We start from the raw sequence: 25,837 nt of genomic DNA, 5'->3' as shown, positions 1-25,837 counted from the left end.
ATTCATGCAACCAGATTGTATTTTAAGAAGTTTTCAGTGGAGGAAGGCAATATTTGTCCTATTCAACACTAAACTAATGCTTTGGAAAAGAAGTTGAACAGTGGGATGATAAAAGTTGATTCACCCAGATGTTAATGACAAGGGCTGAGTACAAAAGCTGCAGGCAGATCTGAACACTAAGTGCCTGGACAGTAAAACAGACAGTTGAAATTCAGTATAAATAAAGCAATGAATATGGAATAATAAAAAAAAAGTTTCAGCTTCACAGTGCAGAAATAAGCACCGAGTTAATATGAAAGAAATGAGGCCCCAGTTTTAAGAGATCTAAGAAAACATCAGCTCAAAACTAGTAGTGGTTAGAAAAGCCACCAGAGAAAGAAAAATAAAAGCAAAAAGTGCTCTTGTATCTTGAAAGCTTTTTAACAGGACAATTGGAGTGCAGCATACAGGAAGTATACATGGAGAGGCCCTTGTAACCTTTTGGCCATCCATGTGACACAGTTAAATAGAATGTCCTTTTCTTTAAGCTGTGAAGCCTGAAGGTGATAGAGCAAGACTATAAATACCAGGAGTGCTTCAAAGCTGTTCATTGTTTCTTCCAGTTAAAAAAAAAAAAAAAAAAAAAGAACAAACCAAAACACCACAACAACAACGAAAAGGCAACTAAGAGGTATAAAATAAAACTGCAATGTATAAGATAAAAAGGAATAAATTTAATTCCACATGACAGGTAGGTAAGCTACAGAAATTCTTGACCCATGCTAAAAAGCCGTCAAGGATTCAAAAAGGGACTGGACAAATTCACGAAAGACTATCCACCAAGAACTTTAGATACAGACATACCACTACCACTTTTGGCTCAAATTTGTGAGCTGGAAAAAAGAAAATTAAAATCACTGGCAGCTAGGAAATTATTCTGGGTAAGCAGATGTTTGGGCCATATTAATATTCCCTCCAAGGTATCAGCAGTCAGGAAATATAGTGAGCTAGGTCAATTTTTGGTCTGATTCAGTATAGCTATTCTTACTGCTCAGCAATCTGCTAACCATTCACACCAGATAAGCAGAATGATTGGCTTGAGTTAGCTATTTTTTATTGCAATTTTAGTTAAACCAGGGAAGTGAAAGTTTATGCATAAGTTCCTCAGTCATGGCCCACATATGTGAGGATGTGAGGTGTATATACTGGACTGAGATGTAGTTTATGGAGTATCTACTGACAATGCCTGAGGAGGGAAAAATGAATGACTGCAGGAGCCCTTCATGGCAACCTGTATAAAATAGTCAACTCAGACCATTAACATGAAATCCATGTTTACAAATCTGAAGAAGCAACACATAGAAGAACAGGAAAAGTATATTTATTTTCTATTAAACTTCCAACCAGAATACATTTTCCCAAACCAGAAGTTAAAGCTTTTATGTTACTGATAAGAATTTCATAATGATCAAGACCAGATTTTCTCAGGAGAAAACAGGTAAAATGTTGGTTATACTCCCTCTCTGCTCTCCTGGCAAACGTAATCTTTTTTCAGGATTTTCAAGATTATCAAATCCTGTGAATCTCAAAGCAACGTTCCTCATTCCTGCTTACTTCTGGGTATTTTATTTTTTAATTCCAAAGTAGTAATAAGAAAAGTATTTTATAGCAAATTCCTAAAGCCTATTCTAAAAAAATGTTGTTAGAGATCCCCTTTATAAGACCATTTTAATTTAAGCAGCAGCAAATTTGTTAGAATGGAAGTCTGAAAGCATTTGTATGACCTGCTATTACAGTTTTTTAAAAAATGCAACTCATTTCACTGATATGTCAAACTATTTATAACATTCCCAACTAACCTGAACAACAGTAAGCAGCCTCATTCAACTCTAAGTTTTATAAAAGTTTTCATATTGATTAAAACAAAAATTGTCACAAATACCCACCATATACCATTTGTAAGAGTTAATGCCTCAAGCTTAGCCTAAAAATCTTTGCCACAAACAAACTGATGGAATTTATTAAGAGCATTAAAGTCTCTAACCACAGAATTTAGGTGAAAGAGGTCTAATCAAACCCAGCCTGCACCATATTATTGATAACGTCTAGTTTCATTCTACTTTTTTGTCAAGAATATCAAGTACTGACTGTTTACTCTAATGAGCTCAAAGTTTAGCTTTGCCTGGCTGAAGTTGTAGATTCTGAAGTTTCATTGCCATGCCCATGTTCCCAGAAACCTTCAATTTGCCTTGAAAGAATGCCTAAAAAGAAAGAAAGATGATATGAAATGCAATACAACTTATTACGGCAAGTGCACCCTTCCCAAAAGTTATGGACTATTATGAATGTGCAGGTCCTGGGCTGCAGTTTTATAATTCCAACAGTTCTAGCAGATATCTCACATTCATCAACAAATGTGTTTTCTGCCACTAGAAGGCAGAATAGTGAACTGAGGACGTTGTATGCTTACTATATTTGTGAAGCCTAAAGAGAATAAACTTGGTATTGCACATTTCTTGTATTATCGTAACGATAGATCTGTATACAAAGCAGGGCAGAATACCCAATCTTTTGGTGATGATAGTTCATAGAATAGAAGTTCACTATTTCAAAGATGATAAAACAACAGAGTACAGTAGATGCCACAACTGATTTCTTACTCAAATCCCCCCCAGCCATTACTGATTTTGTTACTGATGAATACAGTTTTACAAATCTAGTTTGTGAAGCAGACACGCTAAAGATTTGGGGTTTTTTTCCTCCAGACCTTGTAAGAAGATGAACCGCATACACTAAAATATCCAAATTGTAGATGTAAAATTGTAATTGCTGCTGAATTTCCTACATGTACATTACAACAGTTCTATAATGTGTTTTACCTTCAAACTTCTCCTGGACACACTTTAGTTTGTAAAAATTCTTATTTACCCTGGGATTACCAGACCAAAAACTTAAAATAATGTTACCCAGAGCATTTCAAATTTAGAAGTATGGAACAGCAACTTAAAATTAACTTAAACGTCCTGTTTACTTGTACACTATGGCTGCTTTTGACACAATGAGGAATAAAAAACCCAAATAATCATAGGCATTCAGTGGATGTTCACCTCAATTTCCATTTTTCAGCATCAAGATTACTCCTTACACTAATGCCAGCTATGAGCTTAAAGCCCTCCAAATAGAGGGCCAACATTCCTCCTTTCTTAAGTCACACTGTAAACACTATTTTCCCCCTCTTTTCTGCAAACCAAGCACTATGACACTGTCTTTCTTAATTAATCTTACTTTGGCCAATTTGTTCAGAGAAAGTCAAGAACTCTCATTTTTCAGATCAGCCATGGCAATTTTGGAGGAGAGGATTTATTTAAATGATTTCAACTTAAACACACTCAAAACAAACAAACAAGTCAGTCCTCTTATCATCTCATCTTTGCTATACTTACTGTCTGAGGATTCATTTTGCCAGTCATGAGAGCTAACAGATCAGCGTCAGCCACTGTAATTGTACAATCCGCCTTCTTATCTGTAAGACAGAGTTGACTATGAAGATTCAAACTAAGAGATGAAACAGTAACAGAAGCTGCAACTCCATGAAGAATCTGTTGATACTACAGGTTAGCAAAATGGTACCCGAAGTACATACAAATAAGGGCCATTATAAAAATATCAGCAAGAGATCATCCAATAGCCAACAGGCATCTGTAGCACAGACCACCCCAACACTGAAGATGGACCTTTCTGAAAGGTACTAAGCAAACTCATTCCTTGAAAAGAAATAATAATCTACTTGTAATCAGATAGAATGTTAATTGCAAGAATTTACAACCATCTTAGGTTTTATCAAGCTTAAATTTGCTAGTATTAAGATCAACTCAGAATAAATGTGTTTTCCCCTGTGACACCCTCTGAAGATACTCATCACTGAAATTTCAGGCATTTCCTGCCCTCTCCTTCTGTGGGAACAACATGTGCATTCTAAAAGCACTCATTTGAATTCATTCAAATGCAGAAGTTTTTAGAATCTTCTTACCAGAAATAAGCTGAAAGCTTATTTTAATAAGCTCTGATAGAAATATAACATGTGTACCAAAGGGCTAAAAACTGCACACATCTTTTCCTAGAGTCATCTTATTATTAAGCTTAACTTTTTGAAAAAATGTTGTCCATACAAGAGAAAACAGTACTTTTCTTTTTGTAATAATTTAGGTCAATGAATTCCAAATCAAAGCCCCTGTCATGTTTTTAAATTAAAAGCTTTATGATGCAGGTTCATGGATATGAGAGATTCTGACCACAGACTGCTGTCTTTGGCTTTTTATTGACATTACTAGGATGCATTACTTCAGATGCACAACAAGACATTTTCATGGCAAGGGTACAAATCTGTTGTTTCCAACACTTTCATGGGGTTCCCCACCACCATCCAGTCTGTGTCTTATTTATGCCTGCCTTTTTTAAAATGGAACTTGAAGTTTATGTCAGCTGGTACTGTATTGAGATCAGTCAAGTTTTATTGCTTAACTAGCTGCAGAGGAGTAACTTGATGAGATAGACCAGCTTACCGCCTACCAGTGTCTCCAACAAAGCAACTGAACAAACAGCTACAAATTACATTTCTGGCCCAAATTTTAAGAGGTGAGAACAACAAAACCCCTGAGGTTTGAATTATTTTTTTTTTTTATTCTGTTTCCTGTAAAAGTCGTATGACAGATCTGTCTGGAGCCTCTAAGAAAACATGCAATTATCTAGACAGAATTGAGAGTAGAAGACGTTTAATTCTTGGTCCAAAACAACATGGATTAAAAGTGTCAGTAATAAGAAAAGTTTAAAATTAAGGTCGCTCTACACCACTTTTGCTCAAGGTCACTATACCTTAAACAGAATATGGATTTATATTCTTTTCATTAGTTTCATGTGTTTTCTGCAATAATGTAATAAAGTAGCACTGACCTGAATTAACTGCCACAGAGCCTTTACCATTTTTCACATCTACTATCCAAGTCGCTTCTTTCCCACCAGGACCATCTTTTATTTTGAAGGCGAAGACTCCCCCAATTTTCTTGACAAATTGTTCTCCTTCCTGTAATGACCATGTAATGTGCAAATTATTCATTTACTTCAAAATAATTTTAAAATAGTTTGAATTAAACAGAAGGTAATTTAAAAACTTTACCCTTTCTACAAACATAGAAATATCTACTTCCCTCTATTAAGCTTCATTTAAACAACCATTTAAACGCCCCCCAACCACAAACTGTGACTATCTATATTAAAATCAATTAACAAAAATTACCACTGTCCTAACAGACTTGTTTTGCTGTAAGTCTGACAAAATGTGATTTCTCCTTCTAACCACACTTACAAAGCAAGTAACAAACACCAAACACAAATTTTCTTGTGTTGGTTAGCAAGCTCCTCACATACGATCTAAACATGCCTTTACTGAAATACCCTTATGTGGGTAGGAACTGTCTGAAGAAAAATAATTTAAAATCATGGCACAGCATAGAAAGATTTCTGACACAGTGAAATTCAAAGCTGTAACATTTGTTTCAATGAGCAGTACTGAGGAAGCGATTGACGCTACTATATTCCCATCAGGTTTCACACATGTTCTGTCATAAACTAAAATCCTGTTGTAGGTAAAAGAAGTAGTCAAATACCTCTTGGAGCTTCTTTTCAATTTCTTTGAAGACCAAATGTGACTTAAATCCATCAACAGCCGCGCTGAGAGGCACAGCCTCAATACGACCGGTGCTGAAATGAAAAACCCATTCATTTACATACCTTTAATCACACTTTCAACATCTTCAAATTATCATGAATAGGCCTAACACCAGTGAGAACAGTCACGCTGAAACACTCTAGCAGTACAGAGCGACTATATGATATCAAAGTGAAGCTTACTCTCTGATGGGCTTGACAGTTTGAATTACAATCACTTCAAGTACCTAGATATTTTTGCATGTATGGACAGGATGCTAATTTTATAATGAAAGTAAATCACTAATTTTATTAAGATAAATCAGCAAACACTACTGCCACACCTTGTGTGAAGAGAGAGCAGCACATGCACCATCTCAGAGGACTATGTGGGTGGGGTTTTTTTGGAAAAACAAATCGCCTTTTCCCTCCCAATTCATATGGGTCTCTTAACAGTCACAAGAGGCACTAAGCATTACTCCTGATTCTACGGCGTAGTCATCCCGCACGGCCTGACAGTAGCATGAAACCTAATTCTTCATTTCTGCAGAGGCACCCAGAACCAAAGTAAGCATAGAGATGCCCAAAGAAATGGCAATTCAAGCAGCAGGAAAAACAAGTTTATAATTATTACAGTCTCTGGGCAGCTGAGTTCAAAACTGTGGTTGGGTTTGATATTGTTGAAGTGACAGAATCGCTTAAGAAATGTTGCTAGAAACTTATTTGTCTGGTACTAACACTGCCCTGTAGATGTTTGCTAGGGTAGCAATAGTAGAGACTGTGTCATCTGAAGATGACACATCGATTTTGCCAATAAATCAAGGCTGTACTCACAGGATGTAAAACTGTAAGGTGTCAAAAAAGAGCAGAACTGTTTTAAAGACCAATCCAAAATGGATCACTTCCTGCTGTTATTTACCTTGATGTACATTCTTGGCAGCTATTGCTAAAGCTATAATTACAGGCTAGATCTGAATCCAATGATTAAGTCTACGTGCATTGCTGTAGAAAAAAACAGTATGAAGTTTCTTCATAAACATGAAATGCCACCACCTTCCCCTTAATTACACAATATACAACATCATTCAGTTACATAAGCAGTGTCTGAACACATTAGCCGCACTGTTTCCTTCCAAAGTCTGATATACATCAGTGCAACACCTTGTATCTCCCGCACACAAAGCCTTTGGGAGAACTAAACATTTTTCAGCTTCTCTAAGATGAAACTAGTATTGCTAAGATTTCTCTGCTTTGAGATGTGCCTAAGAAAGAATTTTAAAAATTCTCAATACCAATGAAGGTGAAGTGAGCTGTAGTAAATTAGGCTTAATTTCTTCAAGAGAAACATCTATACATGCAAAGCTTTTCCTGACAGGAAGGCACTACTTCCAGCAGTATCTCAAGGTTAAGAGCATACAAATAGCAACTGATTCCGTGTTTCATAAAATTACAATATTTTTAAGACAAAGCTCAAAGCAATGGAAAATAGTATATTCCCTATAACAGCTTTTTCCCCTCAGATTTAAAACTGTGTACCAACACCCACTGCCAAGTTTTGTGAGCATGTCTGAAGAGAATCCATAGAAAAACTTTTTTTTTTTCCTGTATCACATTCATTTTCTCATATGGTCTAACCTCTTACAGATTACAGAAGTGATAGGATTATCAATTCTGACACTGTACTAAAAAAAAAGCTACTACTGCAGCCCTTCAAAGTTCAATTGCTTCTCTCATTACCTCTTCCACAGATTATATTGTCACCTCCCAGGAACTGTACAGGTCTAGCTAAAACGGACATTAGAAATATGAGTTGGGAGGGGAGTATTTCTTTCTGTAAGTCCAGCACATGATAAATTTTACTGTTCATGGTTTTTTAGAGCAAATATAAAGTATTGGCATCAAGCTTTAAAACCAAAACCATAATACCCACAAAGGGTAGCTCAATCTTTCTAAGCAAGGTTGAAAGTGAAAACATAAAGGGAACTGTGTATTAAAAAAGTCTCTCCTGAAATTCTGCTTATTTAAAAATTTTAAGTACTTTCTCTCAGTTCCTGTCCATCCTAGCATAGAACTATAGCAGACTGCAAGACAGCTTCATAGCAGGGTTCTCCTCTCACTCTGAAGTATGCTACAATCGCAAGTGCAAATTCTTTAGCCAGGACTGGATGAGTAACATGCCTGAATTCTAACGAGTACTTAGAACACCATATGTAACATACAACTGAAAGCAATTCTTCATAAAACCAAACTAGTAACAATTTTAGCAGGGAAAGCAGTGGGTCTCACTATTCCCATGGATGTTTTGCCTTTTCTTTTTTTTTTTTGCAAGTCCCTAGTTTCAATTAATTCATTTTAATGTGGCCTGTTTCGTTCTTGGAAAGGTTTTTTGTTTTGTTAGCTTTTTTCCGTCCAAACATTAGGCTTTTCCTTACAGAAAATCACGCGAGCCATTTTTATGGGACAGTTTGCTCTTTTCAAGAACTTATAACTCACAGTGCATACTGCTTATCAGGAATAATACACTGCATAAGATATAATCTCTGTATACACCTGCAGTGCTGTAGGTACACCACAGTTCCAACTGTTGAGGAAGTTTTAGTTTACAATGCAATTTCTTTCTTGCACAAAACTATGCCATAATTCTAAAAAAAAAATAAATTAGTATTGATACACAAAGATATGGGAGCACAGCCAATACAAAGTGAGCTTAGTTTACACCACTACTGAACCCACAGTGGAAGTTCCCAATGACAGTATAACCAAAACCTGTACACGAATGCTGAACACGTGTTTTCATTCAGCAGTGCATTTTCTTGCTCTATAGAGATACAGTCTGAAAAGTGACTATTTTGTAAGGTCTTTCGGTACACACAGTGCTCTTTTTCTCCTCAAGAAGTCAGCTACACGCAGAGGGCAGACCCTCAACTGCCCCACCACTTCTTCTCCCAGGGCATTACGCAGTGGAATCGGACCATCTCGCCTCGATTAAGCGCTGTGGGCAGCCACAGCCCCGCGGGGCTCTCACCTGGAGGCTCTGGGGAAGCCCATGCCGTAGAGGGTCACCACCACGGCCCCGCCGAGGCCCAGGTTGTGCTGCAGCGCGACCTTTGCCCCAGGGACCTGCCTCCTCCCGGCCAGACCGCGCAGCTGCCAGCAGAGTTCGGCGCACTGCGCCAGGCCTGAAAAATCGAGCACAGAGCGCGCGGGCCCCGGCGCTTCCGCCGCGGGGCCCGGGGCCAACCCGCCGCGGCGAGCGGGCGACAGGGACCCCGCGTGCCTCCGCTGACCGCATCCCCCGCACCCTGCCCGCCAGGAACACGAGAGGAGATGTCAGAGGGGATTCAAAAATAAATGAGCAAGCTTTGCTCCCCCCGCCAGCTGTAAAGATGGCCGGTTTAGTGCTGGTCCAGCAAAGGCACTCTGGGGAAGTTGCGGGAAACCCGGTCATTACAGAAGCGACGCACGCTCTTGAGTATGCGCAAGTTTGAAATCAAAGTTACCCATTTTTCACATTTCTACAAGGCTGCATAAAGAGAAGCTAGATAAAGCGACTGCCGAAGAGGTCACGTGCCTGGAAGGGCAGTGTGAGCTATCTTAAAAAACCCCAATTCTCCAGAGGGCCCTTATCAAACCAACAACTCGGCATCGACTTTTGAATCCCCAAGACACAAATACACGACAATCATAAGCATTTTAAAGTAGTTTTATGTGCCATGGCACCTTTATAGCAATGCTGTAATAGCCACTACGGACGCCTCAGAAGCATTAGGAGAGCTCACCTCACCATCTTGGCACTGATCTCGGAGTGGAAATCTTAATTCAACGTTAGTTTGCTAAATCTAACAAACATAAAAATGCAACCAAAGATCTTCTGGAAAACGGGTTTGGTTTTTTTTATTTGCAATACAAATGCCTACTATTTAAAATGCCCATAATAAGTATATATTGTATGAAAAGAGAAGAAAAAGCCCTAGAATGCACAACTGAATTGTCATTAAAATTAGTGCTGGGCTTAGCTGGTTAAATAAAGTAAGGAATATACTACAGGTATATTCCATAGGCTTCCTTCCCTAATAAGATATTAAGCGTATACGTGCAATAGGATTTGAGAAAGTTAATTCCTGACAGCTCAGATACCTAGAAATGTATTTTCTTCAGAGGCCTAAAATGTAGGTGAATCCCTTTTCATTACAGCCCTGATTTTCAGATCCCGTTTACCCTTGGTCTCCCCCTACTATTCTATCAGCTATTTCTGCAATTATGATCCAGTTCCACCACACGCACATTTCTTCTTCCCTCCATCATCCACAGAACTCCATCCTTTCTTCTCCCTTCCCCTAGACAACTGTGCAGGCCTTTGGATGAGGCAGAGGAGGAATCTGCATTTTATGCACAGAATTTTACGCATTGCCAAGTGAAACATTACGAAGAGGATGAGTAAGAAGTTTCGTAATTCCAGCCATAACATGAAAATTAACAGTTTTAATTTACGCTCGCTCAGCCTCAAGGAGAGAATGTGTACCATGGTACATCCTGCCCTGGAATGGTTTGGAAACTTAAGATGACTGATATGACCTCTGATTACCATATAGGTAGCCTCAAGATGGTTTTATAGTGAAATTAATCTGACAGTCTGTAGACATGTCATTTTCTGCATTTTAATGACTCTTCCCCTCCATCCCTTGGCAATAGAGAAAGGCATGAATACCCGTAATTGCCTCTGCATTTATCACTGTGTAACTGACAAAAATTTAACACATACCTAGCAATGTAATACTCTCATCCTGTTACAGATACTCACGGTCTCATTTACCTGGAATGTTTTCTTTCCAAAGTTTCCTAATACTTCCCCCCCCTACACTAACTGCAGATTATCTAGCTGTTACAGCTGTTTCGATTAAGGTTTGTTGTTTTACAAGGTTTCCTCTTCTCCAGTTTTCTGACAACTTCTCATTTCCAAATAAGGAAGGTGAATTATCTTCACAAATCCAAACACATTTTATCCAAGAGCCATCTCATTTGGAAACAAGCATAGCAGTTTAAAGAAAACAAAAAACAAGGAAAACCTATGTTGCTGGGAAACGATGACTAACTGAGCTTCTGTTGTAAATATCAGATAAATATTTTGACATCCAAGGCTTAACAGAAATAGCTTTTATTACAGCTAACAAGGGTACAGGCTATTCAAATGCAGTAAAAATCTCCAAAATCTGAATTTTAAAGGACAACATACGAAAATGGTTATTCAAACTACATTCACCAGAAGTTGTACTACTAAGCAATTATTTAGAAAAAAAGTTAAGCTGTTCCACAGGTTGCTTTAACAACAACAGAAAAAGTAGCACCATAAAATTAAATAAGTGCTAATGATCAAATTCAATCCTGCCTGCATGGTCATCCTGCCCTAATGCTTGCATTAGCTGGAAATGAGAATCAACTCCAGAGCTTCCTTCTAGCCTTACAAAGCCCTCGTGTTTCATACAGACAAATACAAGTGCGAAGCATCTCCTGCTCAAGAGCTGTATCTCGTATCTAACTGGCATGACTAAACACAATAGTTTTTTGCATACCTGTAGCACCAAGTGGATGTCCCTTTGAAATCAAGCCACCGCTAGGATTAATAACCCATTTTCCTCCATAAGTATTGTCTCCTCTGTCAATCAGGTCACATGCTCTTCCTATAAAACAGTATGTATAAAAGAAGAATGTTCCTTTTTTAGTTTCAAGTGATTTTTCAATTCTACTGTCACTTACCGAAGATGCTGCATGTCAGCCAAAACCTAGGAAATAATACACCACAGATTTTACGAAGAGCAAACTGAAATTAGCCGAACTACATCAATGAGACTTGCTTATACTACTGGAGAAAGCATAAGATGGAAAAGTAGTAAAAGGGCTAGTGTTTGATACAAAAGCTTTTTTAAATTTGCTGTTGAACTGTTTTGTTGATGTACGGTATTATGATATAATCAATACAACGAAGCTGTTCACTATTCTATTAATGAAACTGCAGCAATAATTACGTTTTTTGTAAAAGAGGGGTTAGTTGTAATTTGTGACCCCCAGGACGTGGTGGTCCTGGTGAACACCAAGTTGAACATGATCCAACAACGTGCCCTTGCCACAAAGGCGGCTAATGGTACCCTGGGCTGCATTAAGACATTAAGATAGTAAATAAAACCATTCATAAGACTAATGCTTAGAATTGCTTAGCTTTCCAGACTATTAGTTCCCATGCCTTCAGCAGACAGTTCTCCCCTTTAACCAGTCCCTTACTCCTTTATTCTTGTAACAGCTTCTTCACCCTGTGTTATTAACGTTGAAGTCTAAAAAAGATCTGCCACAGTTCCTGTGTTTGTAACTTACTCTTTCATTAAAGGAGAATACCAGGTTAGTCTTGCACATCTAAATCCACAATGTGGTTTATGCCATTTCACTAATCTCTATGTCTAATTAGTCTACCGTTCCAAGATAAGTTTCACACACTATTAAGGTCAGACTGACTGAAAGGTGGTGAGAATTGCACTATTAAATTACCATACACCAGACTTACTGGTCAAATAGACAACTTACTGGTCAAATAGACAAGTACCATCAGGATTCTTCTGTATCTTCGATTAAAGGAATGGAGCTAAAAAGCTTAATGCACCTATTTAAATAATGTCAAACATTCACCATTTTTACTGCAGATACCATAAAAACACAGCAAAGACAACCGTAAAAAGCAAGCATTCAAAGGAAAATATTTGAAGACCTACAAACACATAAAAAGTCTTCCTGAAGACCTATGAACTTCTCTGTTTCAGTGAGAAAGCTCAGACTTAATACAATACACCATCTAGTGATAGAATATGATATTTTCTCAAAATTAGTTAAAAACAAATTAGAAAAAGATTACATCAGATGATTATTTATGCAAAGCAAGAACACATTTAGAGTTTAAATATATCAAATACTGAAGTAGCAGTTCAATGCATTGTTTCTTTGAAATCAAACAAAAACCTCCTCAGTAGAAAATTTTAATGGTTTGACTTACATACATAGAACTGAACTCCACTGCCATTTATGCTGTTGTAAAACCACTCACTTCAATGAAATTAAACTAATCTGGATAGATTGTGCATTGTTATACAGTTGACTTTAAAGGCATGTTCACAGCTTGGCAACAACTGTATTTTCAAAGCCAAAGATGTTTCAAGATTTTTTTAAAAAGATAAGTAACTTGGTAAGGTCCTCTATAGGTAATTCTTTTCCGATTTTTAGCTTCTTAAAAGGAAATACAAAGATGGAGGGAAATCTTGGGGTAGGTAAGTATATAGCCCTGAAAAAGGTGCGTAATACTGAGAAAGATCACAAGAGTCCTTCATTTCCTTGCTCTGCTTGCTTAAAAGAGCCATCCCTGCACAAGCTAGCCATATGATTTCACATAGCTGTCCAACACTTTAATTTGCCTTGTATATTTCTTCAGAAATCACAGTAACATGCTCATTTGTTAAACTAATTCTAGAGTTTGCAGGTCTCCCTTATGTTACTACAGTGGTAACTTGCTTTTCCCTCTTACAAGGTTAGCTAATAAGACTTTCAAATATAAAGGATCTGTCCAGCAGAAAACTCAAAGTTCTACTTATATGAACAGATAAAAAGATACTTTTAATGCTTTCCATTTTAATAAAACAATTATCTCCACTGATGCTATTACCTTCTGGACAGAGTCCCAGAGCTTCGTAGGTAATAAACTCATTAACTGAGAAACAGTCATGAAGTTCGATCACATCAACATCTGTAGGTTTTAGGCCTGCTTTTTCAAAACATTTTTCTGCAGCTTTTTTAGTCATATCATAGCCAACCTGCAACAAGAAGAAATTGTACGTTAAAATATCATTAAAGAAACACAACTAGCAATTTCATTTCTACACTTAATTTTAAACATGCTTCTATATATCCTGTAAGTGAAAGTAACCTGTATGAGGTGGCATTCTAATTTATTTTAATGCATTACATACCACAGCATTTAATATTAATACAGTATGAATTGTATTAAAAGAAATAATACATTCTAAGTCTCATTGTTGGCATGTGGAAACTTTTCTGGGGAATATCCTCTATTTTCTCAACCTTGCTCACAAGCCAAATTGCTCCTTTGCATGACTCAGGCCAATAGCCTTGAAACAAATCCTCAAACTGTCTTGCTACCTTTTTCTATCAGCCATCTGACTAGAACCGTATTTGAAACCCAAACAGAACATGACTAGAGTAGAAACTTTTGCGTATTCTAATGGTTTGATTTACATCCAATTATTTTAGTCCATTTGCAGTGGGATCCAAATTTTGCAGTTCAGGTCTTTCCCTTCATTCTACTTAAGCAAGTAATCATGACTATACCCAACAGGTTATTTCAGCTTCAGTATTACAGAGACATGAGTAAAATTGTTTTAAGTTTCATTACTCTTATAAACAGAAAAATTAAAGAAATGTGTTTCTTGCTGTTCAAATTGTTTAAAAAGTAGCCTTTAAATAATTAGTTAAAAATTAGGATTTTCATAGCCTGCTTATAAATTTCTTACTGTTATTCCACAACCATACTCTTTGCTTACTCCACCTGCCCAAATGAAATTACTTTTACATTCACCACAAAGTATAATTTGTTTGCTTACTGACATGGAAACGTCCACAGTATCATCAGGACTTGCAGGTATTAAAAAAAAAACCCTGAGTAGTATCACGGAATACAGAATTGTGAACCTACCACCTTCATACAACTGTTTTCTTCAAATGTGCTTGGATAATCAGTAGCCATCACCTGGGCTAGAATTTCCACAGCTTTTGGCTGCAACTTATGCCTCTTCACAAACTCCTCATTAGCCAAAATTGCAGCTGCGGCACCATTTGATGTTGGACTGAGTGAAAGAAAAATAATGATGTTGTCATTCTAAATTAGTAATGTCAATCTTCCACAGAATTATCTTTTAAAACAAGCCAAAAACCAAAAAAGGACAAACAAAAAAACACCTTCTTTGGCTCATGCCACTGAAACTATAAATTCCATCAGTGTTCGCTGGACACTTTAGGTAATACTTATAATGGATATTTGAAAAGCATGACATCAAAATAGAAACATATGATTAATGTTTTTCAATTTAGAAAAAATCAAAGCCTCTATTTGGCTATAAACATTGTTAACAACAAGCCTTTCAGGCTGAAGAGAAGAATTAACACTTAACAACAACAGATGCACTTTGGGAAAAGATACAGAATGATGTGAGAGCCCCGAAGTACAAAACGTATTTCAGCTTACTGTATTATACTGTGAACCAGTATCTAGATAGTGTTCAGTCAAGACAGAGATTCCACATTTGTTTTATTTATAAGAAGTTTTACTTAAAATATTCTGTAAATTTTAATTCACACACAAACAGACTTTTATTTAAATAGATGTCCTACCATATTTGTCTTAACATTAAGATTTATTTCACAATGCTACATCCTCTCCTTACCAACACTGTAAGACAGTCAAGAAATCAAAAATTTTGCGAGAATGCTGAACTTCATCTAATGTGTACTCCTCTTGGAACTGAGAATACCTAAGAAAAACATACAGATGCCATCTTAGTTTTAGCACACCCTTTAGCAGTAGACATACAAATATCGTACTATTCGGCAGCTATAGAGCTGTTTTTACAAAGTATGAGGCACTGGATATAGAATTGATGCTGGGTATAATTCTTATTCCATAATACAGAATATACTCTGCAAAGGATTTCTAAAAATAATACTCAGTTTTGCATGAATTTTTTAACAGCAATGTACGTTCAATATAGAGGTAGAGTACATTACTCACGGGTTGTTAGTTGAATGGCTATGATTCTTCCATGCAATTTTTGCAAAGTATTCTGGATTTGTCCCTGGAAGGGGAAACAAAGCTGTGTTGAAATACTTTGTTTACCCTTGTAAACAAAAATACTTGTTTAATGTTAAAATGCTACTAACATAGCATTTTAAATATTGTGTCATAAGAATTAGACCTTTAGAAGCATCTTTACAAGAGACTCATTGTTATCAAGGCTTTCCTTAGAACTCAACTTAGGTCTAAAAATTAGAGAAAGACTACTAAACATGGCTGAGTTTTAGCTAATAGAACATCCTACTTGGATATTTAACACTAACATAAAAATACAGAAAATAAGTGCATTTTATTTGAGTTATTATATTACTGAAACTAGAATGCTCATTTTCCTATCAGTGCAAAACAGATGCAGTGAAATACTGGAGTCTAAGTCTAAAATTTTTCCATATACTAGTCTAAAACTAAGTGCAAATAAAAGATGCTCAGCAGGCCAACCTGTTACCTTGGAGCCAATTCACTTGTCCGGTGAGGGGGTAAGAAACAGCAGTGGTAGCAGCCTAGTAGGATATATCGAATCAAATACCCAAAAGCTTCTGTCAAACAAGTCAGCCCCCAGCCTATCTACCCATCCTAAGACAAAAGGAAAAAATGCAGGAAGTTGTGCAACCTTATCGCCCAGACCTTACAGAAGCTCAAACCATACCATTAGCATGACTACCAGACACTCTGTATGACAGCCTTAATTTTGTTCCCTGATGCTTTTGTTTGCCTACACATCACCAACTTTTCTGTAGATAACTCTTAAACCAAATGTATTCCCGTATGTGTTAGCTGTAGAAGTTGGAGTTGTAGTACTTGGTTAAAAGAAAGGACACTGAATGCTATCATTTTTTAAAACTAAAATCCTAATATATTTTTTTAAATCACTTCATTAAAGAGGACAATGAAAAAATGTATTTTAACATACCATATTTCTCCATATGTTCTTTACCAGCATTTGCAAACATCTGAGGTGCTACTGGAGCACTTGCTAAGCCGTATTTATTTATCATAACTTCCAAATGTTTGTCAATTGGATTAGTTCTGTCTGAAAACTAAAAAGAAGAGAAATAATTATAAAGCAAGTCACAATTTCCTTTTCTTTACAACATCACCACAAAAGTGCCATGGATTTCAAGCAAAATAGATGCTTTTCTGATATTTTAACAATTCCACTGGACAGTATGTTGCACTTCAGTGACATGTTTTGAAGCATTTATCATTTCCCAACTATAAGAAAGAGTAAATAAGCAGAAAATGCTTAACATTATAATCACTGCACTGGTTCATGGCAAGGACCACTCCTATGTGATTTCTATCACAGTCACCATTTTCAGCAGAGGACTTCAGGTATTTTTCACCTCAGCTTAAAACCCTATAGTTAATAAGGTTCTAAGTTATAAAATTAATCCTGTATTAGTATTTTCAATGAAGCTTAGATTAAATATCGTAAAGCATGTTAAAGATAACTCTTACTCATATCTATCAGTTGTTAAATTTAATATTTCTCACCCAAACCTCTGCATATATTATCAGATTTGGCAGTTCTGTAGTTAAACAACATATGGGCTCTATTATTGCTTGCCATAAGGCAAAATACAAACAAAACCCCCACAATTCTCCAGTAAAAACAAACAAGAGACAAGAAAAAAAGGTTTACAGAAGCCCTTAGTTTTTGGGAAAGTATGTCAACTGAGTAAGCATCAAGCCAAAAGCCAGAAGACCCAGATCTTTCTTTTGATTTGCTGTGTCATTTTGAGACAGACACTTCAACTGCTAAATGCTTCAGCATTCTATCTGGTATTTTCGTTATTCCCTATTAACCCTGCCTTTAACGTATTCTTGGCAAAATATTAAAAGCATGACATACTACATAAAATTCATTCTAAAACATTCCATACAAAACTTGTGTATGATAGCCGCAATCAGTATCATAAAACTCATTAAAAGTTTCCGTGGATCAAAATAATGGTTTATTTTGTAATCACCTACAGCAACATCTTAAAGCAACTGGTATTTATGAGAATATGTCTCAGAGAATGAGGACGTGTATTTCATCTATAAATACAATGAAATGCATAAAGTGTTTCAGACACTTACGCCTACAGCAAGGGATCCTTTTGCCATCCTCTCAAAGCCAAGTGCCAGAACACAATCTGCCAAACCTTAAAATAAAATTTGTGGCTATTTAAAACACAACGTAATTATAAATGACATTATGTACTAACAACTATTCAATTACAAGAAATATACATAAACACCTACCAGCTGTTGTTCCTCCTTTCTTCATTTTTGAAAGAGAATAAAATTGGGGTGGGAATGGTATTGATACAAACTTTATTGATACTGAAGAATGAGAGATCACTACAGGGTTTGGGTTTATTTTTGAACTGTTTGACAGCAATTATCTTAGATGACCAAGCACTTATGTCTCTGCCACAAATACTGGAATAATCATACAGAATGTTACTATAGTTCTCATTACAGAAACATCAGCATTTAAGTGCAAGAAAGTATCAAAGTCCACAAAGAAACTGCAGAAACAGAAGGAAACACTCATCTGTCAGTTCAAAGCATAGTCTGTCACAAGGCATTGCTCTCTTCCCCTCCCTTCCAAAAATGCGTTAGTCAAACACTTGTGTTAACTTCAAGTTAAAAAAACAAAAGGAAAAAAAAGCTAAGCTTTTTAGCAGATTTGTCTCTCCTTTTCATCCTGCAGAGTCTAGCATCTTGCAGTACTATAATGCAACTTGTTCTGCACTACTCCAAACAATTGTTCAAGAAAAAAACTTAACTGGCTTTTTACTTGCTAGGTTCATACAGCTTTTGATACAGGAAAGGACATTTATATCCATATACGCTATCTTACTGCATCACAGACATAGTCTCTTAGGTGCACACATAATGCTCTAGTTAATAGTGATAGTCTTACTCTTTTAAGTGCTTGGTCTTGTATTTGTATATACAGCTGACCAACCTCTTCAGATGAGTGAGGCAGAAAATGCAATTTTGCCTATGAGGATAGGACATTTACAACTCAGGGTACTCACACATTCACTAGTTCTGTTCTTCATTCAAGTTATATTTATAGAAATAGAGTATATGTATTACCCAGTCCCAGAGCAAAACAACTCACCTCCTTCTACTAGTTGTCTGGCCATGAACAAAGCAGTTGATCCAGTAGCACAGTTGTTGTTAACATTAATGATAGGAATGCCAGTTAAACCCAAACCGTGATAGATAGCCCGTTGTCCACAGGTTGAGTCACCTTTATGCAGAGACACACATTAAAATAAGGTACATACTCAAACTTCACCAGCAAAATAAAATCCCTCCATGTATGTGCAACGCTACCACTTAAACTGTAAACTTGAACTTCTGAACTGTCATCTTGAGTATGTCTCTCAAATATCCACAGTACAAGAACCTTAGAAACAAGATGAAAATCATCAGATTTTAAAAACAGAAGTTTAACCTGCTTCTGTGATAACAGATCGTGAATCAACAGAAGGCAACTGGACTGGACAGAAACATGTTAGAGGTGTGGCTTGGAAGCTGCTACTGGTATCACAGCTGACTGACCCTACTTCAGTTGCCATAATACAGTCATTAACAGAGGAACAGGAAGAAAGTAAATGGAAAACTCTCTTTGGAATGAAAAGAGATTTCCCCATAATAGAAATCTGATTTCGACTTCTTAGAGAAATACATCAGGCATCTGTGAATTGGAGTGACAGGAAAAGGTTCAAACCAGCCATTTAACACCATCTCCTCTCACTACAATAGGCAGTGACTGCAAGTTAAAAGCTTCTGCTGAGGGTGCCTACTAGAAATCTGTTTGAGGGTTGTGCTAGTTTTAGCTGGGAGTTAATTTTCTGCATAGTAGCTAGTAGGGGGCTGTGTTTTGGATTTGTGCTGAAAACAGTGTTGATACACAGGGATGTTTTAGTTAGGGCTGAGCAGTGCTTACACAGAGTCAAGGCCTTTTCTGCTTCTCACACCACCCCACCAGCAAGTAGCCTGGGGTGCACAAGGAGTTGGGAGGGGACACTGCTGGGACAGCTGACCCCAACTGACCAAAGGGATATTCCATACCATATGACAACTTGCTCAGCATATAAAGCTGGGGGAAGAAGAAAGAAGGGAGGGGACGTTCAGAATGATGACATTTGTCTTCCTAAGAAACCATTACATGTAATGGAGCCCTGCTTTCCTGGAGATGGCTGAACACCTGCCTGCTGATGGGAAGTGGTGAATGAATTCCTTGTTTTGCTTTGCTTGTGTCCGCAGCTTTTGCATTACCTATTAAACTGTCTTTATCTCAGCCCTTCGAGTTTTCTCACTTTTACTCTTCCGATTCTCTCCCTGACCCCAATGCGGGGGGGGTGGGGGGGCGGAAGGTGAGCAAGCGGCTGTGTGATGCTTAGTTGCCAGCTGGGGTTAAACCACAACAGTCCTTTTTGGTGCCCAACATGGGGCTGAAAGGGTTCGCGGAACGACAGATTTGATTGGAATGTGCTAGATCAAATTTATAGCTGTTAGCTATTAATCAGCAGATTTCTGTGCTTGCCATGGGGCTTGCTTACCTTACTATATATTAGAGTCTACTGCTCGTTAGCGGCTGCTTTTTGCTTTCACTGCTTGCTGTGGTGCTCTACTGCTTATCACCTTACTCTGCTGTGCCTAGGAACATTTTGGTAACAGCAATGGTGATGCAACCGGGCTGGCAGATGACCAGGGCATCGCTGCTGTTTCTGTCCTGCTATACTGGACAGGGTGGAACTCCAGTGTGAACTGGAGTCGAAGGGACTGTGACCTGTGGATGAGTATACACCAGAGCAGGACACCCCAAGGCATCTGTGGCCATGGATAAGTCCACACCAGAGCAGGTACATCTTGAAGCTTCTGTGGCTGTGGTTATGTCTGTGCCACAGCAGGTGTATCTCCGAAGGCATTGTGGCCCATGGAGAAGGCCACGCTGGAACAGGCGCACCTCAAAGCGACTGTGGCTGTGGGTAAGCCTATGCTGCAGCAGGTACACCCCTGAAGAGCCTGTGGCTCACAAATAAGGCTCCACTTGGAGCAGGTACACCCCTACGGGACTGCAGTCTGTGGATAAGTCCACGCCGGAGCAGGGGCAAGGGGAGGAGTTTATTGCAATGATAAAGCCTATAACCTGGCTCAGAGGGACCAGGGGTGGAGATTATAATAGAAATACCTTTAAATTGTTGTAACCCAGGATCTGAGTTGCATGTTACGGGAATTACTATAGCAGGAATCCCTTGTCGCTAGCCAGGCTGGGAGCAAGGGGAGGAGTTCACTGCAATGTTAAACCCTATAACCTGGCCCAAAGGGACCAGGGGTGGAGATTATAATGGAAACACCTTTAAATTGTTGTAACCCAGGATTTGAGTTGCATGTTATGGGAATTACTACAGCAGGAACCACCTGAACCAATGGAAGACAAGCTTTACAAGAAGCTTTGCAAATGCAGCAGTGACCTGACCTGAGCTGGCTTTGGTGCCCAGTAACTCCACGCAACGCACCACCTCTCCTGTCCTGAGTGAGCACTGCAACAGATGGAGCCTAAAGTCATGAACTAAATTAACTCAATGGACATTTTGTGGACATTTTACAGGGGTGGTCCATAGACTAAGGGAATGATACCTGTGTATCAAAGGATGGGAAGGGGGGTGGGTGTTAATGAGGATGTATTGGATAGTGTGGGACCTGAGCATGACATAAATGGTATGGAATAAAGGGTGGAGAATGTGCTGGTATTGGCTGGGATAGAGTTAATTTTCTTCATAGTAGCTAGTATGGGGCTATGTTTTGGATTTGTGCTGAGAACAGTGTTGATAATACGGGATGTTTTAGTTATTGCTGAGCAGTGCTCACACAGAGTCAAGGCCTTTTCTGCTTCTCACACCACCCCACCAGCGAGTAGGCTGGGGGTGCACAGGCAGTTGGGCGGGGACACAGCTGGGACAGCTGACCCCAACTGACCAAAAGGGATATTCCATACCATATGACGTCATGCTCAGCAATATAAATCTGGGGGAAGAAGAAGGAAGGGGGGAGACATTCAAAGTTACAGCGTTTGTCTTCCCAAGTAACCATTACATGTTGTATTACATGCGATGGAGCCTTGCTTTCCTGGAGATGGCTGAACATGTGCCTGCCCGTGGGAAGTAGTGAATTAATTCCTTGTTTTGTTTTGCTTGCGTGGCTTTTGCTTTACCTATTAAACTATCTTTATCTCAACACATGAGTTTTCTCATTTTTACTCTTCCGATTCTCTTCCCCCATCCCACCAGGGGAGAGTGAATGAGTGGCTGTGCGGTGCTTAGCTGCCAGCTGGGGTTAAACCACAACAAGGGTCCTGCTGGTAATGAAGGCAGGGCAGCACTGTGTTGGTATGTGAACAGCTCAGTTTTGTCTACATCAGCTGTGAAGTATTATTCTGGACCCATACTAATTAATGCATGTACTCTCAATAATCTTATACAGTACATTAAACCATGGTTATGTTTCTATATATGTCCATAGAATTAAAATAGTTATGAACATCTCACAGAGTAGATCTCACCTATCTGCTTGGACTCAAGTCTAAGTGATATCTCTTATGTGCTCTTGGGCTGAAAGTGCAAGGACACAGTACATGTTTGATCCCCAAAATATGCCTAGCAAGTGTCTTCAACTCAAGAACAATGGCTAAACAAGCATATCCATTTGAGTGTACACACGGCGTCACACGAAGAATAAAAGAATTTTCAAGTCTACTGCCATAAACATTATAATACATAAGTTTTGTACCACTTGAATAACTGTATCACCTGATCTAGCTGAAAGAGCTACTTGTATAAAACACATTTGCAAGACACAATTTTATGGAAGTCTTTCCATACCCATGACTAGAACTGTAAATTCCACAAATAAACAGACATAGATCTGTGATCTCTAAAAATAAAAATTTTAAGAAGTTTGAGACAGTTCTACAAACTGACACGATTAAATATTATAACCTGAAACTCATGGTTTATATTATAATATAAATATTATAACCTGAAACCCCATACTTTATCCACACAGATGTGAATAAACTTTATCCACATAGAGGTCTGCAAATGTCACGGATGTCACATTCCAATCAAATGACATTACTTACCATAAACATAACCCACACATGCCTGCTTCACTGATGAATAAGGAATCTCAGCATCAGCTAAAGCCTTCTGGCCTAAAAAAGAGTTTAAAAGTTGAAACATGGTTTAAAAGTTGGGGGGGGGAGCAGCTCTCGCAACCATAACACGCAAACCTAGAGCAGTAAGTATAATTCATGCATTCACAAACAACAAAAAGAGAGGGCTGTAAAAATTCCTTATTATATGATGCAAATGGTTAATATAGTCTTGCATCTTAATTCTCATAAGGATGGTTTTGCAGTAGTTTGAGTTCTGAACAAGCTCCTTTATCAGAAAATTTCATGCAATCCATTCTGTGTTCACGCACAAAGGTTGTTTGTCCCAATGAAAGTATGTTTGAATAATATAGGCAGGTATGAAGTTATTTAAGTGTCCAACTCAATTTTAAGCTATGCTTCTGTCTTTGGTACTAGAAGGCAGTGAGTTGAACAGGTCAGTTACAGATTTTGTGAAAGTGTTATTTTTTAGTTTTAGATTTGCTTTTTATATGTAGCTATTTACTGAACAGTAGCTGTTCCTTCATATGTATAATAAAAAGATTAACTGTAAGACTTAAAATAAGTGTCAGCAATCAAACTAAATGCTTTCTTTATTATTAAATTACCTGCCTCCTTAGCCATGTCAGGATAATCAACGCTCTTCTCATTAGGCTTTGTAAACTGACAAGAAAAAAAGGAAAAAAAAAACCAAAACCAAATCACAGTGAGATTTAATACATCTTTTGCTCAAATTGGTACATTTAAAAGCTTTATATTTAACTTAGAAACAGGTTTGTGAACAATCAGTTTTAAATAATGCAAACAACTGAATTTAGTTGACCCAAAAGTGCATGCACAAAATCTCCACAATTCTCAAGTACTAGTGCCAGACCCCATGATGGCTAAAACCTGAAAATAGTGCAATTTTATGGAAGCTGAGGACCATTTTTGCTCAGTCTTAAAGAAGGTCTGTGACTTGCATGGAGATGGACAATAACCCTGTCCAAAGCCAGGGGGTGGGACAGAGAATAACTGTCATCTCCACTGATTCATTATAATACATGGCATAATCTTGACTAAGGCTTTGATAAATACTTCCCTTCCACTTTATTTTGTTATATTCCTATTTGTAACAAGAAAATGCTTGTTCTTTGTACAGAACTTAATTCTACATAAGCCTTCCTTTCCCAAGCCTTATTCTACTTTGTTACAAATCATATCGTACCTTACCCCTCACCACTAGAGTAGAGGTGGTATTTCTATTTTCTCTGTAGTACGACTCGTTAGAGTCCACCAACAAATACATGTGTTTTGCATTTTTACATCATTAACAAGAAGTGTCACTGCTAAAAAAAAAATCCTCATATTAACTACTTCCAGTTCTACAAATTATTTCACATTCACTGTTTGTATATAAAAGCAAGTTTGCTACCTCCTTATGCTTACCTCCCCAACTCCAGTCTTTTGCAACACTTAGCTGTACTTTCTGTAGTACCTCCTTTCCTTAATTTAGACAGAGAACCTTCATACTGAAGGTCGTAAGAAAAAGTCGGTCAGTGAATTGATCATTGTACAAGTCTCTAAGAGCAACTGACATTACTTGGGCTAACAAAGGGGGAAAAAAAAAGTACTGACAATTTCTCAAATCATACTAAACTGGTAACTGAGATGATCTACTTTTGAAAATGAAAGGCATGGTCTGTGGAACTAACGATTACATGCAGAGGAAACATGGATTGTTGTTTTGAGAAGGAATACCAATTTTTGGCAGACATTACCTCATTAATATTAAAAAGAGAGAAAGGATACAATCCTAAATGACTTCATAATAAAATGCTTAAGATGCAATATGGTGTCTGACAAGGTTTAGTTGTCTCTTCCATGCTACTACTCCTTTCTTGAGCACATCACAAATGAGTTTAAGGCGAGGTTCAACAACCTCCCAAACTACATTCTGTGATCCAGTCCAATAAATACAATCAAGGGAATGAAGTCTTTTACCTTTTATTTCCTCCGCTATCACATCGCATGCTGGAGAAATGCCCATGCACCAACAAAAAAGTTATTTAAGTAAGTGGGGTTTTTTTCTGACTACTCTGGCAAATGTCAAAGTCATCTTAGGTTTTCATCCACCGAGATAAAAAAAAAGGTTCCTTTAGCTTTTGCTCCTCTTTGAAAACGTGCCATGCTGTGTGAGCTGTGTTGGCAACTGAATGACGAGGTACAGAAAGGCATCAGGAGAGTATCTGTAGGGCATCTGCTCTGCTGCCTCCAGTGCCCCCCGGGCCCGCCAGCTCCCCGGCCCTTCAAAGCGAGGGGACGAGCCCCTGACCAGAGCGTGCAGTAACACGGGCACACGCTCTGGCCGTTCTAAGTTTGCTGTATCGACCTGCTCAACGGAGCTCCAAAACGTTTAACTTGGCCGGCGGATCCGTCCTCCCCGACATAACACCCACAGGTGAACTTTGCACGGAGGGCGGCGGAGCCGCTACGGCCCAGGCCTGACCCGCAGGCCGAGGCTGGGACCCCGCGCCTCTCCTCTCTGCAGACGCGCTCCCCAGACAGCAGCCGTATTTGGTGAGGGGCCTTATCCCCACCCGGGGGGGAGGCGCACGGCCCCACGACGCCGCCGTCCCCCCGCGTCCCCCTCGGCCGCTGGCGGGGGCGTCAACAGGGGACGCCCAGCGGGGAGACGCCTCAGGAGCGCCGCCGAGACAAGACCCGCTCGGGCCGACGCCCCCCCCAACAAACGGGCGCCAAGTTCCGCTCTGCCCTCTCGCACGGCCGCAGCGCGCAGGCGGTGCCGGGGAGGGCGCAGGCCGGGGGCGCGGAGCTGGGCCGGCGCGGCGGACAGCCCCGTACCTTGGTCATACCAACGCCCACCACGAACACCCGGCGCTGCATGATGGCGGCGGCAGGCGCCTGCGCGCGCCCCCTCCTCCTGCTGCTGCTGCTGCTGCTGCTGCTGCTGCTTTCCTCCGGCCGCGGCGGCGCCGCCGAGACCCCTCGCACGGGCAGCGGCGCGCGACAGCTGAGCGAAGGGGTGGGGCGAGCGCCCGGGAGGTGGGGGACTGCCACCGCCCTCTCTC

At 38.9% G+C, this 25,837-nt stretch overlaps 1 protein-coding gene across 5 annotated transcripts; it reads right to left on the bottom strand.

The window, feature by feature from the left end:
• Positions 1-1,344: 1,344 nt before the first annotated feature.
• SCP2 (sterol carrier protein 2) lies at positions 1,345-25,699 on the bottom strand. 5 transcript variants are annotated; one of them, XM_059821749.1, is made up of 17 exons: positions 25,611-25,699; positions 23,375-23,429; positions 22,734-22,805; positions 18,702-18,833; positions 17,666-17,730; positions 16,494-16,620; positions 15,521-15,584; positions 15,177-15,263; positions 14,429-14,579; positions 13,382-13,529; positions 11,253-11,360; positions 8,708-8,861; positions 8,609-8,624; positions 5,643-5,720; positions 4,930-5,059; positions 3,423-3,502; positions 1,345-2,240 (listed from the first exon to the last, which is right to left on the bottom strand). In XM_059821749.1, the coding sequence occupies exons 1-17, from the start codon at positions 25,650-25,652 to the stop codon at positions 2,145-2,147; spliced, it is 1,605 nt and encodes a 534-aa protein (XP_059677732.1). In that variant the 5' UTR covers positions 25,653-25,699; the 3' UTR covers positions 1,345-2,144. The 5 variants fall into 5 exon arrangements, with proteins under 5 accessions (XP_059677732.1, XP_059677730.1, XP_059677735.1 ...); XM_059821747.1 differs by lacking the exon at positions 8,609-8,624 and adding an exon at positions 7,056-7,064 and having other exon boundaries at positions 5,643-5,736; XM_059821752.1 differs by lacking the exons at positions 8,609-8,624; positions 18,702-18,833 and adding an exon at positions 7,056-7,064 and having other exon boundaries at positions 5,643-5,736.
• Between the last annotated feature and the right edge of the window lie 138 nt (positions 25,700-25,837).

This window comes from Gavia stellata, chromosome 10 (genome assembly GCF_030936135.1).
Source record: "Gavia stellata isolate bGavSte3 chromosome 10, bGavSte3.hap2, whole genome shotgun sequence".
In the NCBI taxonomy this organism is placed as follows: domain Eukaryota; kingdom Metazoa; phylum Chordata; class Aves; order Gaviiformes; family Gaviidae; genus Gavia; species Gavia stellata.
Note: the sequence above shows the minus strand (reverse complement) of the source record. Positions and strands in the feature narration are given on the sequence as shown.

Bases quoted from the DNA above. Each gene is read 5' to 3' on its own strand.
- SCP2 (XM_059821747.1), bottom strand. From the start codon at position 25,652: ATGCAGCGCCGGGTGTTCGTGGTGGGCGTTGGTATGACCAAG. The intron at 16,621-17,665 runs GTAAGTGTCTGA...TCTTCTTTTTAG, and splicing joins AAGGATCCCTTGCTGTAGGC to TTTTCAGACAGAACTAATCC. The intron at 2,241-3,422 runs GTAAGTATAGCA...CTTTCTTTTTAG, and splicing joins GCAAAATGAATCCTCAGACA to GCATTCTTTCAAGGCAAATT.